The sequence below is a fragment of the Cibotium barometz genome, chromosome 4 (assembly GCF_041138505.1).
Source record: "Cibotium barometz isolate CiBa-2024 chromosome 4, ASM4113850v1, whole genome shotgun sequence".
NCBI classification, from domain to species: domain Eukaryota; kingdom Viridiplantae; phylum Streptophyta; class Polypodiopsida; order Cyatheales; family Cibotiaceae; genus Cibotium; species Cibotium barometz.
In genome coordinates this window covers 31698433-31716113 of record NC_141049.1, presented here as the reverse complement: position 1 = coordinate 31716113, position 17681 = coordinate 31698433, and the positions used below count along the sequence as shown (strand labels likewise).

The following is a 17681-nucleotide window of genomic DNA, read 5'->3' as shown; positions in this document are numbered from 1 at the left end:
CAAAAATTATAACATAGTGTTTGTGATGATTTATCTCATTTTCGGTTACAAAATGGTCTCCTCTATCACAAGGAAAAAGTGTATCTTGTACCCCTCATCCTTCAAGAAAAAGGCCATGGATGAGATGCATTCTACTCCCATGGCGGGACATTTGGGTTTATTCAAAACCTATAATGCCATAAGGAAGAGATTTCATTGAAAAGGCCAATGTAGGGAAGTCAAAGAGTATGTTGCTAAGTGTATGCCTTGTCAACTCAACAAGGATCCCACACACAAGCCCATTGGTTTGCTTCAACCTTTACCTATTCCAGAAGGTAAATGTACACATATTGCAATGGATTTCATTACCGGCTTTCCTTCTACCAAGAGGATGGGATAGCATCTATGTGGTAGTTGACCGATTGACAAAAGCTACCCATCTTGTACCAACAAAAGTAAGATACTCGGAGTCTATGGTGGCACACCAATTCATGGAAATGTGTTCAACTTGCATGGTATGTTGCAACAAATAGTGAGTGAACGAGATGTGAAGTTTATGGACACATTTTTGCATACATTGTTTGATAGCATGGACACCAAGTTGAGTTCCAACACGGCCTATCATCCGAAAACTGATGGTCAAACCAAGAGAGTCAATAAGTGGCTTGAGACTTACTGGATGCATTATTGCTATAAAACACATGCATGAAACAATAGATTACATTTAGCAGAGTTCGCCTCCAAAAGCACCTACCATAGTAGTATTGGAACGTCGCCTTTTGAGGCTATGTATGGTTACAAGATGCATGTACCGATCGTAGCATTCAAGCAAGAGAATGCAAATCCACATGCAAGAGAGGAAGTGGAAAGAATGCAAACTCTTTTACAAACATGGAAAGAGAACATCAAGAAGTCTCAAGAGAAGATGAAGCATTATAAAGATGCAAATTGAAGGCCATTGAAATTCAAAGAAGGAAACTTTGTCTTCTTAAAGATACCTAAGACTCGATATGGATCTCTCAAAGGTAGTACCAACATAAATCTTGCACACCGTTATTATGGACTATACAAAGTATTGAGAAGAGTTGGTGAAGTGGCTTATCAATTGCTGCTTCCATCTACAAGAATACATGATGTCTTTCATGTATCACATTTCAAAGCATATTTTGGACCGGAGGTGCAAGTATTAAACGAGTTTCCACCCATGAGTGAAGATGACATGGTGGAGTACATTCCCGAGAAGGTTTGGGAAGAAGTGTGAAGGTGTTGTGCAACCGCACTTTGCGTGAATACCTTGTCAAGTGGAAAAGTTTACCTCAAGATGAAGCAACATGACAACCCACCTCTATGTTGCAGGGGATGGAACACCTTTTTAATGCATCCGAGGTGCATTCTATAGTCAAAACAATAAAAAACAACTTAATGTAATTTACTGTTATGAGACATAAAAGAGATTCAAATGGATGCAATTGACATATACACTTCTCAACCATGATTGACAATGAGTTGGAAAACATTACATAAAGCTTTGGAGTTTACAAAGCCTCAAATCATACTCTTTTGGACAGTTTTGGCAAAGAAGTGTAAAGTGGTTCATGTTGATGCTTCTCCAAACCATCCATACTATGGTTTTAGTTTGTGCATGTTTCGAGAACGAAACATATTTGGTGGGAATGGTTTGTAATGAAGCAGATTCGGACATTTACATGTACATTTTGAAGGCCTTGGATTATATGAGGCATAACACTCATGGACTTGTAACCTTTTGATCATTTTTTACTATTACCTTTCTTGGAGCTCTTATGCCCAAGCTTCTATGGTAAACTTCTCCCTCTTGAGATGTTAGTATGGTGGCCCACACCCATGTTGTCACTCCATGCCTTGAGTGGCCAACCCTAGTTTCTTGCATTGTTAACATATACTACATGGCATTTTTGATAGCATTTCATTGATACATGATGAAAAAGAGAATTATCTCATGTGTCAAATATATAAGCTTCAATTTATTCATAAAATCAAAAGGACAAACTTGATTATTTCAATTATTAGCATGCCAAGTGTTATAAGGAGCCAAGGACTTTGTGTCAATCTAAAGAATTTTAATGTTTTCACCTTCATGCCATTTAACTAGGAGGCTGAGTTCCATGCATGTACATATTGATGCTTCAAAGGATGCTATTGGGTAAAATGTAGTCACCAACGTCGACGCAAAATAGCAATTACCCCGTCTCCTTCACAACAAGAGGAATGCAGGGTACATTTCGCAAATTATTCAATGACATAGAGTGAAGATTAGGCAATGGTTTATGGAGTTCAGAAGTTTTGATATTATCTCATTGCTTCTTGAATCACTAATTTTATGTCGAATGACCATGCGTTAATTTTCAAGGAGAGGCTCTAGTCATTTCCTTCCTTTGGTTGGTAGCCCACAAAGCCTCGCAATGGGCCTCTGGCGTGCGGGACAACAGATCACCGTTGGCTATTGAGACAATCCACAAGAATCTCAACAGCATCGCCTTTGAAAGGCGCAACAGGCTTGGTAGTGGATTCTTTGCTTGTTCACTTCTGCTCCCAACGCAGTAAGATCAACATGTGGGGTAGGGCTCAACACTTCTCAATGAGCAGACTGACAAGGGCATTGCTTGCACTTCAGCTCCCCAGTTTTTGGACCTCCGCCACCACAGCTGTCAACCCCAATAACATCATGGACCACCCTGATCCACACCAACCAGCAGTTGGAGCTCATCAACAGTATTGCAACCTCGCACACCTGGCAGGCAAGGTGCAGTGAGGTCATTGAGGGCACTCTCACCCACCTACGGAGACTTTTCGCTCCATCTGGAAATACCTCATTCATATGCTCTAGGGTCACATAGGGCATCTGACAAGTGACTCAAAGCGAATGCAGCAGTGTAGGGCTGCCGAGATCTGCCATATAAATGGGGACAATGGTGTGGGAAAGTCCAAAATAAGGATATCCCCTTACAAAAAGCTCTATCAAAAATGAGAGCTGGATTGAGCTAAGGTCTTCCAACCATGTGCCAAATGTTTGATGCAAAGATGAAGACCTTTGCTCCACCATTCTGTATATTTAACAGTGCTTTCGTGACATTAGGGGTGGTAAAAAGGGGGTGGTGGATCCCTTCCTCACTTGAGGGGACTTCAAAATAATTAAAAAATAGTTTAATGACGCATCTAGCTCTTTAGTATTGCAGACAGACCAATTTTGAAATGGTGATAATACCAACATGGTTACAAAAATCCTCAAAAAATGGCAGACTTCCGTACCTTGGGGGGCATCTTAGCATCATACCGTAACTTCATGTTGCAGATATATAAACTATGAAGGTCATAAACCCTTTTACGAGATTAAAAAATGTGGTCTATTTTATCACAACTTCAAAAACTGCTGCTGACTTTGTACCCTAGCTGCCAAAATTGTTTCTGAGTAGATGTCAGAAGACCCATCAAAAAAGCTATCCAGGGATGGCATACGAAGTCGTTCTACCTATGATATCCAACCATAAGCTCAATGCAAAAACCTACCAGAATATGTGATCTGACTTATTCTGTCGCCCACAAGCTCAGCGCAAGGCCAAATTGGCTTTGAGACATCACTGCGTAACTATGCAGGAAAAAAATAGCCTGTTGTCTGTAGATTGTAAGAGTCAAAAATCGCAAAAAGCTAGATTAAGCTACTGCTCTCCAGGAAGCAGTGTATCTTCTGGAAGATCACAGAAACCATTGTCCTGAAAAAACAAAAACAAGCTTATACATCACAAGTTACAACACTCTACATCACCCAGAAACTCACCCACTTCACCTTCTCTCTCAACCATCAAAGAAATCACATTATGGAAGCATTATGCAAGAAAAGCTAAAATTCAGGTGATTTAAAAATAATAATTGCAGGTAAGTTAGCCGTTACGCAGTATCTAGCACAGCTCTTGACAGACAAAATGCAATGTGAACTTTTCGAGAGTCAAGACTATGCACAAGTCTCGACAAGCAAAACAAGGTGAGGTGTGAAGCATGCATGATAACATGGGAACCAGTCAGAAAGAGTTGAGCAGGATGGGCAGGAAGCCTTCAAGCAAGGCTACACCATGAGTGCCTGCCGCACACAAGCCCAAACCCTGCAACCCTGCAGGTCCAACCCCATTCACCAGGCCAGAAAACGGCCTGCATGGGCATTCAGCAAGCATGATGACCCTCACTTCAGCACCTAGTTCTGATTCAGCTAGGAAAAATGCTTGCAGTTAAGTGAAGCACACCAGCCTTTCTATGATTAGATGAACTGGTTATATACCAATGGACGTTTCAAGTTATATCCCAAACTTTACAAAAACTAAAGTGCGATCTTGACTCCATGAGAGTTTACTCACAAAGATTCAAATCAACTCCATCATGCATAGCACAGACTACATGCTATGGCATCCCCCTCTTAAATCATCAGTACCCCAAGAGTAGGTACAAGTTCACGCATACAGATGTGTCACCATAGTAGACAAAGCTTCATAGAGGAACAATCAAACTGACTTTCTATCACTTCTCCAAAGGTGAAGAGGCAGACTCAGCCACGATGAAAACACCCCCTCCACGCCCCCCCCCCTCCCCCCCCCCCAACACACACACACACAAAAAAACCCCGCGCGAAAAATAAAAAAACCCCAAGCTCACACATGGTAGCTGGTTGAGCAATTGCACCGCTTTCAATAGAAAGAATTTGTATAAACCAGCTGGCCACAACTTGGATGAAGACTTCGAGTGAAATTTGCATGTCCATTAACGGGCAGAAAGATATACCAATGACAAGTTCATGTTATTTAGTTATGCCCCGGTGAGATGTTTTCCTGATCCTAGGATGCACCATCCAACGTGGGTTCGATATAGAAAACCCAATGTAGCAAACAGAAGCAGATTCGGATGATAAACAGAGCTGTCTTCTTTTTTAATTTAAAATAATTTCCATACGTCCCATACCATAGGGATATGAAAGAGGGAGGTGAGAGTTTACCCAGTGTGATTAGCCAATTTGTTAACCCCACTCAGAAAGACACTGAAAGACAGTCTCAAACTGGCAAGTCCACAATTTCAAGTTAAAAGATTTCTCAAAGACGTTCCAAAAGAGTCCGGGCTATCTAACATAACTAAAACTAAAGTACCATCTTGATTATGCCTGGCGTACATATATTCCCTTTAGTCAATGTCCCCTGTATTCCCAATGCTTCGCTTCCCACTCAATAAAGGCCTTTTGACCAGCTCTGACGGTCAATGTACTACTAAAGGTCATGCAACACCCAAGAAAATCAAAGAAAACGAAATTTCCAGACAAGTACCATGTATCCATGTGTCTTCCATGCATAAGAGCTCCATAACACTTCAAATAACCAGATGCTTCCACTAAGACAGTTTTTGTACCAGACATTTGTCATTCTGATCAGAATACACCAATTGAAGTCAGCTTCAAAATTGAAAACATACCTCACCAATCAAGTGAGCAACACATCTCCGTTCGGCCAGCAACTCTTCCTGAGTCTAAAGGCAAAAAAAAAATAACTGCTGGTGAATGTTCAGTGGCAAATCAGGAGGAGCATGATGAACCCCACAGTTCACAATAGCATACCTTCTTAATTCGCTCAGCTAGCCAGTCATTGATTTGTAAATCTGGAACAACTTCGTAGTCACCATCTCCCTGAAGAAGACAAAGCATCTCTTTTTTCTTTTTTTTTTCGTGAAATGGTGTTTTATATTATATGTAAAAAATGTACATCAGCCACATGACTCACACAGAACCTATGGCCCCAAAAAACCCCCTACAAAAGATCCTCTAAAGGATTATGACCATGCAAACCTGTACACTAATAAGAAAGCCTCCTGGCCAAATAAGCATCCCAGATAAAAGCATCAAAGATGAGCCAGCCGAGCCGCCGTAGACCATAACGAAATAGCATTTGCATCCAGTAGCTGAGCTGAGAGAAGTGAAGAAAACTGCCAAAGCAGCAAACCACGGATACGTAGAATGTGCCCATGTATTCCAGACAAGGAATCAAAGATGAAACCATTCCGTGTAGTCCAAATATGCTGAAGTCCTGTCCATCTAAGGAAATGGAATATCAAAAGGTGACTGTCCGAAGTAATGACTTGAGGACAAATCCCAAATATCCACTGATGAGCCGAAACAGTAGACCTCTCTACTGCCTCCCAAACGCGAGAGACAAAAGACCAAATCTGACGGGCCACTGGACAACTCATGAACAGATGCGTAACTGTTTCAGTGCATGTCGTGCAGAAGAAGCAAGAGGCCAATGTAATTTTACGACGGCTGAGCTGATCCCGTGTAGGTAACCCTCCCACCAACATCCTCCAAATGAAAACCTTACCTTGGTAAGGGAGTTTAGACTGCCAACCACGCATAAGAGTTTTCTGCCACCATGATTTAGACTTGTGCAATCCCCACACCTTATTGGCCTTGGCTGAAACCCAATCTTTCTCTGATACGAGCTTATGATAGACCTGGTTAGCTGAAAGTGATATCAAGTCACCAGATTTACATAGTGCCCAATCACGCCAAGGCTGATCTGCAGATGGCCGAGGCAATGGAGTAAAAGGCTCAACTGCATGCATGATGTCAACCCATAGTGACTGAAATGTCCGAGGAACCCTAAAGTGCTGCCGAATACGACGAAACGAATATGGCTTGTCACGACCAGGTATCACAGCATCTCGGATTCTAACCAAGCCTAACCTGACCATGCGGTTGAGTCGTATGCGTGAAGCATCTCTGTCTAGCCAAACAATGACACGCGACTCCACAAATGTTTCGAACTGCAAAGAGTTCAAAAGTAGTCTTTCATGACCAAGATCCCACCGAGCCAATAGTAGACCTTCATGCCAAGAAAGGAGAATATGCGATAAAATGTGAGATGAGCGAATACGGACAGGATGAGCCGCATTCACAATGTCCCACCATGAAGCCTGCACACGTGTCCGTCCATGTGACAATCCCTCCACCTCAATCAAGTGACGAGCCATGAATACCCAAGGCTGCTCCTGCAAACACATATCCTGAAAAAGCGCCCACCTACGCGCCACCATATGCAAGCGGACATCCAGTAAAGCAATCCCACCCATTCTTTTGGGCATCATAATGTGATTCCAAGCTATCCATGTTTGACCCATAATATTTCCTTGCCTCTTCCAGAGCATAAACCGAATGGGAGCAACCAAACGGAGAAGAGATTTGTGCGTCCAAGGTAGCAAAGGTAAAAAATAGGAAATCATGCTAAGCATAATAACCTGAGCTACCTTAACCCTCACGTGCATAGGCCACCCTTGAGCTTTCCAATACATAAATTTATCCGAGATCTGAGCAGAAATCCAAGCAAGAAGCGCTTGGGGGTCCACATCCACACCCACCGGATACCCAAGATGACGAACAATGTCTCCTGTATGCACCACACAGCCTTGCCACCCTAATGCCTCAAGATCAAATTCCGTGCATACAATGAGGGCTGATTTTGTTGAATTTATTTTCAGCCCAGAAGCCAATGCAAAATTATTCCAAGCTTCCATTGCCCGATCTATATTGGCTTTTTCGGCCCTAAGAAACATAAAAGTGTCATCCGCAAGGGCTTGAGCAACCAATTGCTTGCCATGCGGGAGATGCAAACCAACCACTTCACCATGCGATGCCATAGCATCTAGGCGAGATAACATAGGATGAGTGGCAATGGCAAAGAAAAGAGGGCTAAGAGGACAGCCCTGCCGGAGAGAACGGGTGAGAGAAATACCATCCGAAAGTCCTCCATTGAGCATAATCCGCGTGATAGAGCCAGAGCCAAGTAAATGCACCAAATTAGCCATTTTGGGACCAAAGCCCATGGCTATCATTAACTGAGAAAGGAAAGACCAGCTGACATGATCAAAAGCTTTTTCAAGATCCAACTACACCATCCCAATCTCTTGCTTCTTTGCCTTGGCATAATCCACTCCAATTTAAACATTAAGAATATTATGCAAAATATTCCTGCCATGCACAAATCCATATTGATATGGATGAATAAGAGTAGGAAGCACCTTCTGCAAGCGATTGGCAAAAATCTTTGTACAGATTTTATACATAATACCCATAAGTGAGATTGGGCGCCATTGAGTCAAAGAAGTAGGCGAACGAACTTTGGGCAGCAAACGAAGTATGCCCAACTTCCAATCGGCAGGCATATATCCCTCATCCCAAACCCTTTGACAAATAAGTGTCAAAGGCTCTGCAAGCTGATCAGCATATTTTCGGAAAAACTCATTTGTCAAACCATCCCAACCAGGGCTCTTTCCCATGGGAATTTTGGAGAGAACAGCTTCCACTTCCCCTTGAGTAACAGCAGCATCAAGCTGAACCGCCACATCAGGGTCAACTTGATATCGTACTTCAACAAACAATGACTCCCTTGCAGCCAGGACAGCCGGCGAGACATCCTCTCAAGGAGCAAGCAAATCTTCATAAAACCTGATGCAATGCTGAATAACCTCAGAAGGTTGAGTAACAAGGTTGCCTTGGGCATCCATCAGCCTAACAATATTCCACGCATATGTTTTTGATGCAACTTATCATAGAAGCGATGAGATTGACAGTTAGCATCCCGCAAAGCATCAAGACGTGCAAGTAGTTTAAAGCGAACATATTGTGCTTCTTGCACCCTAGATAGCTCCTTTTTCAGCCATTCTATGGCATCCACAACTTCAACATCCATAGAGTCAGTAAACATGAACGCTTGCAAGCCTTTTAAAACGACTCAAGAAGAGCCACATGCTGTTTTTGTATAGAGGCATTAGCAAGACCACAATGCCGCGCCAATTTCCGAGTGTTGGTAAGGAACACTGGCCAAGCATGATAATCAGCCATGGACACTCTTGTGGAGAAATGTCGTATCAACTGCCGCATATAAACATCAAAAACTTCATGCTCCAAAAAAGTGTGATTTAAGCGCAAAGGCAAGCGTCCCAACAAGCCTTTATATGCATCCACAGGATGATAGACCATTTCAAACACAAGCGGCCAATGATCTGACAAAACCTGTTGCTAATCAACCATCATAGTAAGAACCTCTGGCAAAAAGAGATCTTGATGTAAAATATACATCCTATCCAATCTAGCATAAGTGCCCCGAAACTGTTGTGAGGCATAAGTGTAACCCCTTTCATCTGGATGCAACCAAGACCACATGTCTTGTTTTAGCGACCTTGCTGCAAAAGCTTCCCACGCCATTCTCTCCGGGCCATCCATTACAGAATGAGGCGACATGGCTTGCTCCCCGGAGACACACATATTAAAGTCTCCCATCACAAAGCAAGGATGAGAGATTGAAAGAGCACACAAGTCATTCCACAGCAAACGGCGTGCACGAGCATTATTTGGAGCATACACCCCTAATAACCATAAAGGCGTATCATCCCAAACAATTTGTATCACTAGAAATCTTCCATGAACATCTTGAATCACAAGAGAAGGCTGAAACTGCGAACGAACAGCAAACATAACACCTGACTGCGAAGCAAGATGTCCGTTGTAGAAAACATGAAACCCCTTATATACATAGGCTTTGCCAGCCAACTTATGCTGCTTATGTTCAACTGCACACAAAACATCCCAACCATGATAAAAAGTTGTACGCCAAAGCCTGAACTGCTTTTGGCGCGAAGAAATACCCTTAACATTCCTTTGTACATTTTTCATAAGCCTTCCCAGAAAAGGAATCAACAAGGCCGTGTACTAGGCCCAGGACAATCTGCCAAATCACGAACCTTTTGAAGCATTGCCTTTTTAGACATGGTATTTGTGATCTCAGACTGCCCTTGGAGTTCCCGAGCACGTGCCAAAGGGTAATGACCATCCCATGGCGAGATGACCTCACCCTTCGAACCAAACATAAGAGGCAATTGTTGTTGTGCTTCTTTTGTTAGGCGACTTCTAATAGGATAGCGTTCTACTCTATCCACCCCAAGAGCCCCTGAACCCTGAGAAAGTTGGCCTCCCGGCCTCTCAATCCTGGTCTGTTGCTGAACCTGAATCCAAAGGGCGACGAGCATATGTATGTAAGGGCCCCTGATGAGTACGCAAAGGCCCCCGCCAAACAGCATCTGAGAAATCCCCCCGCGGGGCAATAAATCGTGTCTTTTTACCACGTACTTCCACCCATGGCTGCTCAACCTCATTCTGAACATCCACATGTACATCCATGTGCTGGGCATCATGTAAAGGAGCATCATGCTCATCTTCCACGGGCAACTGCCCATCAACGATATCCTTGGTAGCAACAACTTGTTCTTTCTTAGGACATTCGGAGACAAAGTGACCCATCTTACCACATTTGAAACAATGGCCAGCAAATGTATCCCACCTCAATTCATACATTAAAGGTTGCAGCCCAGCCATATTGACATGCAAATGTGTCGGCCTAGGTCTCCCACTATCCCATAACATGCATAGACGATTTCGGTTTCTAGATGTCATTCGAGGTACCACCAAGACATCACCGATACCTCGCATGAGATCTGGTAAAACACGCCAAAACATTGGTGGGAATTGTTTCACTTCAACCCAAACTGGGCAAGCCTCGTGCAACATATCTTGGTACTCTGCCATAGGCTTCCACGAAACCACATGAACCAACTGCCCATTCAAAAAGAGTGGCACCTGCTCCAAGACTTCCCTACGGGCTTCCGAAGTGCGAAAAAGTATTTCATAAAAGCCTCTCGGACCATCATAAATCTCCTCAAGTGCCTCAGGCGACACCAAGCGGCCCAACCATGCTCTAAGACGAGGCAACAACGGAATACGCCGAGTAAAGAAGAAGATAGCAGCACGATCATGAAAATCTGCTAGCTGTTGTAGCAACAAAGGAGTCTCCATGCATACATCAGCCACACCATCATTATCTACTGCAGCCATTTGCACGCTATTTGCCTTCACATATTCTTGCAGAAGCTCACCAGTGATCTGCAGCAAACGTGCAAACTCTGGAGAAGGTACCTGAGAACTTTCCTCTGCATTCTCTCCAACATTCACCAGAGTGTAACTTGCATCAACATCAAGCCTTTGACGTTTTTGTTGCTCCGAGGCATCTGAAGCATAACCCACATCCTTCTCGATCACCTCCTCAATAAGATCCATGTTAAGGCTATTGGCAGCCATGCCACCAACACCAGCAACCAGGTCATCCAAATCCATGTACAAAAGCAAAGAAAACCCTCTCTCAAACCCTAATTCAGCACCTACAAACCCTAATTCAGCACCTGCAAACCCTTAAACAGTTGCTTGAACCATTGCTGCACCCTTGAGAAAACCTGCAAACCTGAAAAATTTTTTTTTTTTCTTCCACTGCTGCCTGAAACCCTAGAGCCGGAACCCTGCTGACCTCTGTCGCCTCCCTCTCCCGCTGACCTCTGTCAAACGTGTCACCTCCCTCCCGCCTGCTGACCTCTGTCGCCTCCCTCTCCTGCTTGCTGTTTCGAACGTGTGTCACCTCCCTCCCGCCTGCTGTTTCATGTCGCCTCCCTCCCGCCTGCTGTTTCGAACACGTGTCGCCTCTCTCTCTCTCTCTCTCTCTCTCTCTCTCTCTCTCTCTCTCTCTCTCTCTCTCTCTCTCTCTCTCTCTCTCTCTCTCTCTCTCTCTCTCTCTCTCTCTCTCTCTCTCTCTCTCTCTCTCTCTCTCTCTCGCGGGTCCTGCCCTGCTCGCGCTATGCGCTGGTGGTCTTCTCCCTGCTCGCGCTACGCACTGGTGGTCTTCTCCCTGCTCGCGCTGGTCCTTCTCTCCCCCCCTCTCTCTCTCTCTCAGTCTCACTCTCTCTCTCTCTCAAGACAAAGCATCTCTCTCTCTCTCTCTCTCAAGACAAAGCATCTCTCTCTCTCTCTCGCCCCTGCGCCGCCCTGCCTTTCGCTTTTACCGCCCTGTGCCCCCCTTCGCCCCTGCGCCGCCCTGCTTTGCCCTTTTCGCTTTTTGCCCGCCTCCCTCTCCCCTTCGCCCCTACGCCGGCCTGCCCTGCCCTTTTCGCTTTTTGCCCGCCTTTCGCTTTTGCCGCCCTGTGCCCCCTTTCGCCCCTGCGCCGGCCTGCCCCTCCCTCATCGCTTTTTGCCCGCCTCCCTCTTCCCACCGACCCCTGCCTCCGTCTTCCCATCCACCCTTCCTCAGGCCCCCAAGGCAGCAACATAACTGTCTCTCTCTTTCCCCTTTTCCCTACATGACTTGAACCCCCCCCTGTTGCTGCTGTTTCGCGCCTGTCATGGATTAATTTTCAGTCCATTGGCTGTGGAAATCTACAAAAAGTCATGGCCAAGACCGGGTTTAAAGAGGAGCTCGTGAAGGTGGAGGACAAGCTCGGCACAATTATCAAAGAAAACAAGAAGATGGTCGACTCTTCTATCACCGCAATCATAAACCGCCTCTCCAAACTCGAGAAGGGATTTGACAAAATCCAAGAGCTCGAAGAGAGATCTTCCAAGCAAGAGGCTGAGATTTCAGCTTTAAAGGAGGAACTAGTGGAGGCCAAATCGCATGCTAAGAGTCAGGCGGCTGAAATCTCAGCCCTCAAAAAGGAGTTGGAAGCCACTTCAAAAAGCAATCTTGAGGATGGAAAATTTCAGCCCTCCTTTATTGACGAGCTGAATACCATCAAGGAACAAATGAGGATCATTCGAGAGGAAGAGGAGCAACATAAAGAGAAGACATCTTAATGGGTGGAGGTGATCACAAAGACACAAAAGAAGATGGACGAGGCGGAAAAATGGATCGAGGTCGCCAAGAAAGGGAAAGGTAAAGAATCGCCACCCATCCCCACTCCCACCATCATCAACATGACCCTTGAAGAGGAGCAAAGGAGGAAGACCCGGGCCTTACATGTACGAGTGTCCGGTCTAAAAGACCGTGATGATGCGGAAGGGGAAACCAAGGAGCTCTTCTCTATGATGGGCATTGAAGCCACGCACACAAAGGCATGGAGAGTGGGAAAGAAGAGAGAAGGTAGTGGTGGCGAAATCATTCGTTTCCCCTCCATGGAAGCGAAGAAGGACTTCTTGAAGAGACGTCCTACACTCAAGAAGACGGGAATATTTCTTGGAGATGACCTCACACTCTCGCAACTTGCCCACATGAAAGAAGTTAGGCCAGAGATAAGGGCAGCCCGAGAGAAAGGGAAAGTGGCCTTCTATAGAGATGGTAGAGTGGTGATTATGGAGAGGCGCTCTTCATGACGGTGCGAGACCTATGGGACTACACTCAAAGTTGCTACTTGGAATTGTAATGGATCTCTACGTCTTGATGTAGGGGCTTTTGAGGATAGTTTCACTGGGAGGGACATCATCTTCTACTATGAGACGCATCAGGCTCCTGGACAGTCCATGCCACATGTTACTGGATATCGATGGGAGACAGCTTGTAGACAGGAGACTCGTTCAGAGCATAGAGGACGAGGCTCAGGAGGAGTGGCAGTATTGTTTAGAGAGGAGCTACAGCCACTGATACATATAGTCCGCAGAGATGAGCAGTCTAGGTACATGTGGGTTAGACTGAGGGCAGAGACGGGCAGATATCTCTACATTGCTATATGCTATTTTGCTCCTAGTACATCAGTGTATGCATCACCTAGCGGGCAGTCTCCCTTTTCTATTTTGGATGATGACATTTGGGAGTTCTCCAGGGATGGTGACATCATTCTCCTGGGGGACTTCAATGCCAAGACCGCCCATAACCAGACAGTGTTTTATGATACCTCAGAGGAGATGTTGAATGTTATGGATATGGGCCTATCTAGACTCTCACAAGATGAGGAACATACAGTGTATGGGCGGTATTTGATAGACATGGGGACTGCACATGGATTGGCCATCCTGAATGGCCTACAGAGATTCCCGACATCGGGCGGTTTCACTTGCTTTCCACATAGGCATGGTGCTAGTTCAGTGGCCTATGTTATGGCTCAGCCCAGTCTCATTCCCTCTTTTCAGGATTTTATGGTAGGCACTAGGCCGGTTGGAATAGCAGTGGATCATGCTATCTTGTCCTTCACTCTCACATTTCAGTTCAGCACCGCTCCATTGGGACAGGTCTCCACACACACTCGTTATACCTTTACGAGGGAGACTGACACCGTGTACACGGATGAGATATACAGACGCTTATGTGCCGAGGAGCCGGGACGGCCATTAGATGAGCTCACTCAGATATTGATAGATATGCTTCATGCTGCAGCATCAGAGGCATATCCCCATAGTCAGCCTACATGCAGACGATCTGGGAACATGCCCCAGAACAGTTGGTATGATGAGGAGTGCAGAGAGATGAGGATGAGATTACAGAGAGAGGTGCTCATGGGTGTTAACACTCACAGACAATCACGGATTAGCTTCCGGCACCTAGTGCGACGGAAGAAGAGGGCTTATCTTGCTCAGTTAGAGAGGGATTTGTATCAGTTATTTATGAGTCGGAACTCAGGAGAGGCATGGAGACTATTCCATGAGCATTCACCATCACCAGCCATTACCTCCACAGAGATTTGGGGTGAGTATGCAGCATCCCTGTACACAGCAGAAGGACAGCCGCCCCTGCCAGACCCATCGGACCCATGCCCAGAGACATGTGCTTTCTTTACTGCTGAGATGGTAAGGAAAGCTATTGACAGGATGAGGACTGGGAGAGCATATGATCATGATGGTTTGGTAGTAGAGCACTTTATTCATGCCAGAGATATGCTTGCAGAGCTTATTGCTATGATGTTTAACCGAGCCATGTGTGAGGGTTTTCCTGAGACTTGGAATATGTCCACGATTGTGCCTATCTTCAAGTCAGGGGATCCCATGCTTTCTGGGAATTATCGTACCATCATGATTGGTCACACATTGGCTAGATTATATGCATCTATTCTTGAGCAGGAGTTGAGTAGATGGGCAGAGAGAAAGAGGGCATACGTGCATCAGGGCAGGCAAGGTTCAGGAGAGGTTTCTCCACTCTTGACCATATATTGACACTCAGAGCTATTATTGAGGGCAGATTATATGGCAAGAGGATTTATTGTTGCTTTGTGGATTTCCGCAAAGTTTTTGACACAGTACCGAGAGCCAGACTGATGCGCAGACTACAGGAGATGGGAGTGCCCACAGAGCTGATTTGGGGAATCATGGCTTTATACAGGACAGTTGTGGGGAATCATGGCTTTATACAGGACAGTTGTGGGGCAGGTACGTACTACTCAGGGTATATCTGAGATGGTTCACTCCACTATTGGGGTGAAACAGGGCTGCCCCCTTTCTCCCACCTTATTTGGGATGTACGTGGATGAGGTTTCAGACTATGTAGAGCGGGAGGGTGACAGAGGAGCACAGCTAGCAGGGACATGGATTCCGCTGTTATTGTATGCTGATGATATTGTGCTGATCTCAGATTCTCCAGAGGGGATGCAGCGTCATTTGGATGCATTGCACACGTTTGCACAGGACAGTGGATTGTCTGTTAACCTTGGTAAAACCAAGGTGATGGTGTTTAACACCACAGCACAGTGGGTTAGGAGGTCAGTACCCACCTTTACATATGGTCAGGAGACAGTGGAATATACAGATCCATATACTTACCTTGGTGTGGTTTTCAATGGCCCACTATTTTCCTTGAGGAGAGCAGCAAAGACCAGATTGACCAGAGCTTATGCAGCATTGGGGAGACTAGAGAGGATGTGTTCGCAGGTTCAGTTTCAGGAACCTCGAACAAAGCTCTGGCTCTTTGACACTTTGGTCACTTCAGCCATGCTATATGGAGTGGAGATATGGGGACCCTCAGTGGATCACCACAGCCGAGCTGGTAGCACTGATGGATGGAGACATATGGAGAGGCCCTTGGTTTCTATGATTTCCCGGATGATTAGGGCCAAGGCCTCCGTACCACATGATATTATCCGTGCAGAGATGGCTGCCCCCCCATTGGTAGTAGAGGCACTCACTCGATCAGTCTCCTTTATACATAGCACTTGGGCTCTCCCTAGAGACAGATATGCTCGCTTAGCCCTAGAGTCTTCACGACAGTTGGCATCACAGGGAGATGGATCATGTTGGTATGCACAGATGACAGCTTGGTTCCAGTTGCATGGCTTTAGTATGGACAGGCTACCTCCATTTCAGTTTCCCTGGATGCACCCTCCCTCTCTCTCACACGGGCAGAGATTACCAGACTTATCAGGCAGGACTTGATTCAGCTGGACACTAGGAGGACATGGATACAGCCGACACAGGAGCTTGGTACGAAGATGGCTTTCTATAGAGATCATCTTCTCCAGCTCACGCAGGATGGGTTTGTGATTAGACCCAGCTACATGGATACTCATCTTTCTCATGGGGTACGGTGTGCTATTGGTCAGATGCGCACATCCTCACACCAGCTAGAGATTGAGACTGGCAGATTCAGAGGAGTACCAGCTGAGGCGAGGATTTGTCAGTTGTGCCAGATGGAGCCAGAGACAGAGTTACATTACATATGTCACTGTCCCGTATATTATGAGATACGAGGCCGTTTTCACTGCCTGTTTAGAGAGGGTTTCGGACCACTTTCTAGAGTCATGAGATACCAGGATCAGAGATGCCTCGGATTATACTTGCTGGAGCTTCGTAGACATAGAGAGGGTCTCTTGAGAGGGAGGGGATCAGAGAGGGAGAGACACTTACAGAGGCAGATTACAGACTTCTTTCGACCAGAGATTGAGCAGTCAGGCCAGCAGGCATTGCAGCTAGCCCCAGAGTATAGCCGCACTAGATTGATCGGGCTATAGAGCTGGGGCGGTCCAGGCGCCCCAAGATGAGAGGCCCATCTCGACACCGGCGGAGACTACAACAGAGGATCAGGACCATACTAGCACGGCATGGGAGACGTCCAGTGAGAGTACTCACCATGGAGGACATTGAGGATATCCGCCATCGACCGATGAGAGACATCTTTGGATAGTGATGTGTATGATGCTTACCTTTGTTGCTAGTTTTCCTCCCAGATGTTATCCATTAGGAGCTCCTAGTACCGTACTTTTCCTCATAGTTGTTTCAGTTTCAGTTAGTTGTTTAGTTGTTTTTAGCTTTCTTTACACAGAAATTGTATCAGATCCACCTATTGTTGTAACCTTTTTGGTCTCATAGGTCATTTTGGCCTTCTGAAGACGTTAATATATCATTTCATTTCATTTCTCTCTCTCTCTCTCTCTCTCTCTCTCTCTCTCTCTCTCTCTTTGTGCACGCACTCCAACAAGATTGAAATATATTCCACGGTCCAAATTGAAAGAGTGATTGCACTTATTTAAAACAAACAAGGAGCACACTAGAAAGGTTTTATGAGGACTACAAGGACAATGGAAATTTTCAAATTTATAAAAATTTAAAGTTCCACTCTACATGAATGCCCACACTTGATCAACCTTGGCCTCCCCGAATTAGGAGCCAAAAGCATTGCAATCAGCCCAAAAAAGCATGGAAATTTTTTAGACATCATGAATGCCCACACTTGATCAACCTTGTCCTCCCCAAATTAGGAGCCAAAAGCATTGCAATCAGCCCAAAAAAGCAACACACACCACAACTAGCCATGATCACCCAAAATAGCAACCATACTCATGCCATTCTAGGCACCCACTGGAGCTCCTGATCTGCCCTGCTTCTCTGAGCCAAAAATAGCCTTGGATGG

The 17681-nt window shown here is 45.4% G+C and overlaps 1 protein-coding gene across 2 annotated transcripts in view; it reads right to left on the bottom strand.

Annotated features, from left to right (window-relative positions):
• Positions 1–3203: 3203 nt before the first annotated feature.
• LOC147639161 (malate dehydrogenase [NADP] 1, chloroplastic-like) overlaps positions 3204–17681 on the bottom strand; it is a 34290-nt gene continuing 19812 nt past the window's right edge. For both annotated transcript variants that reach the window (XM_086787956.1, XM_086787962.1), the window contains exons 13-15: positions 5606–5674; positions 5464–5517; positions 3204–3728 (exon numbers count right to left, since the gene is read on the bottom strand). In XM_086787956.1, coding sequence (XP_086644082.1) covers positions 3675–3728; positions 5464–5517; positions 5606–5674 — 177 coding nt within the window. In that variant the 3' untranslated portion in view covers positions 3204–3674. The remainder of the gene's footprint in view (positions 3729–5463; positions 5518–5605; positions 5675–17681) is intronic.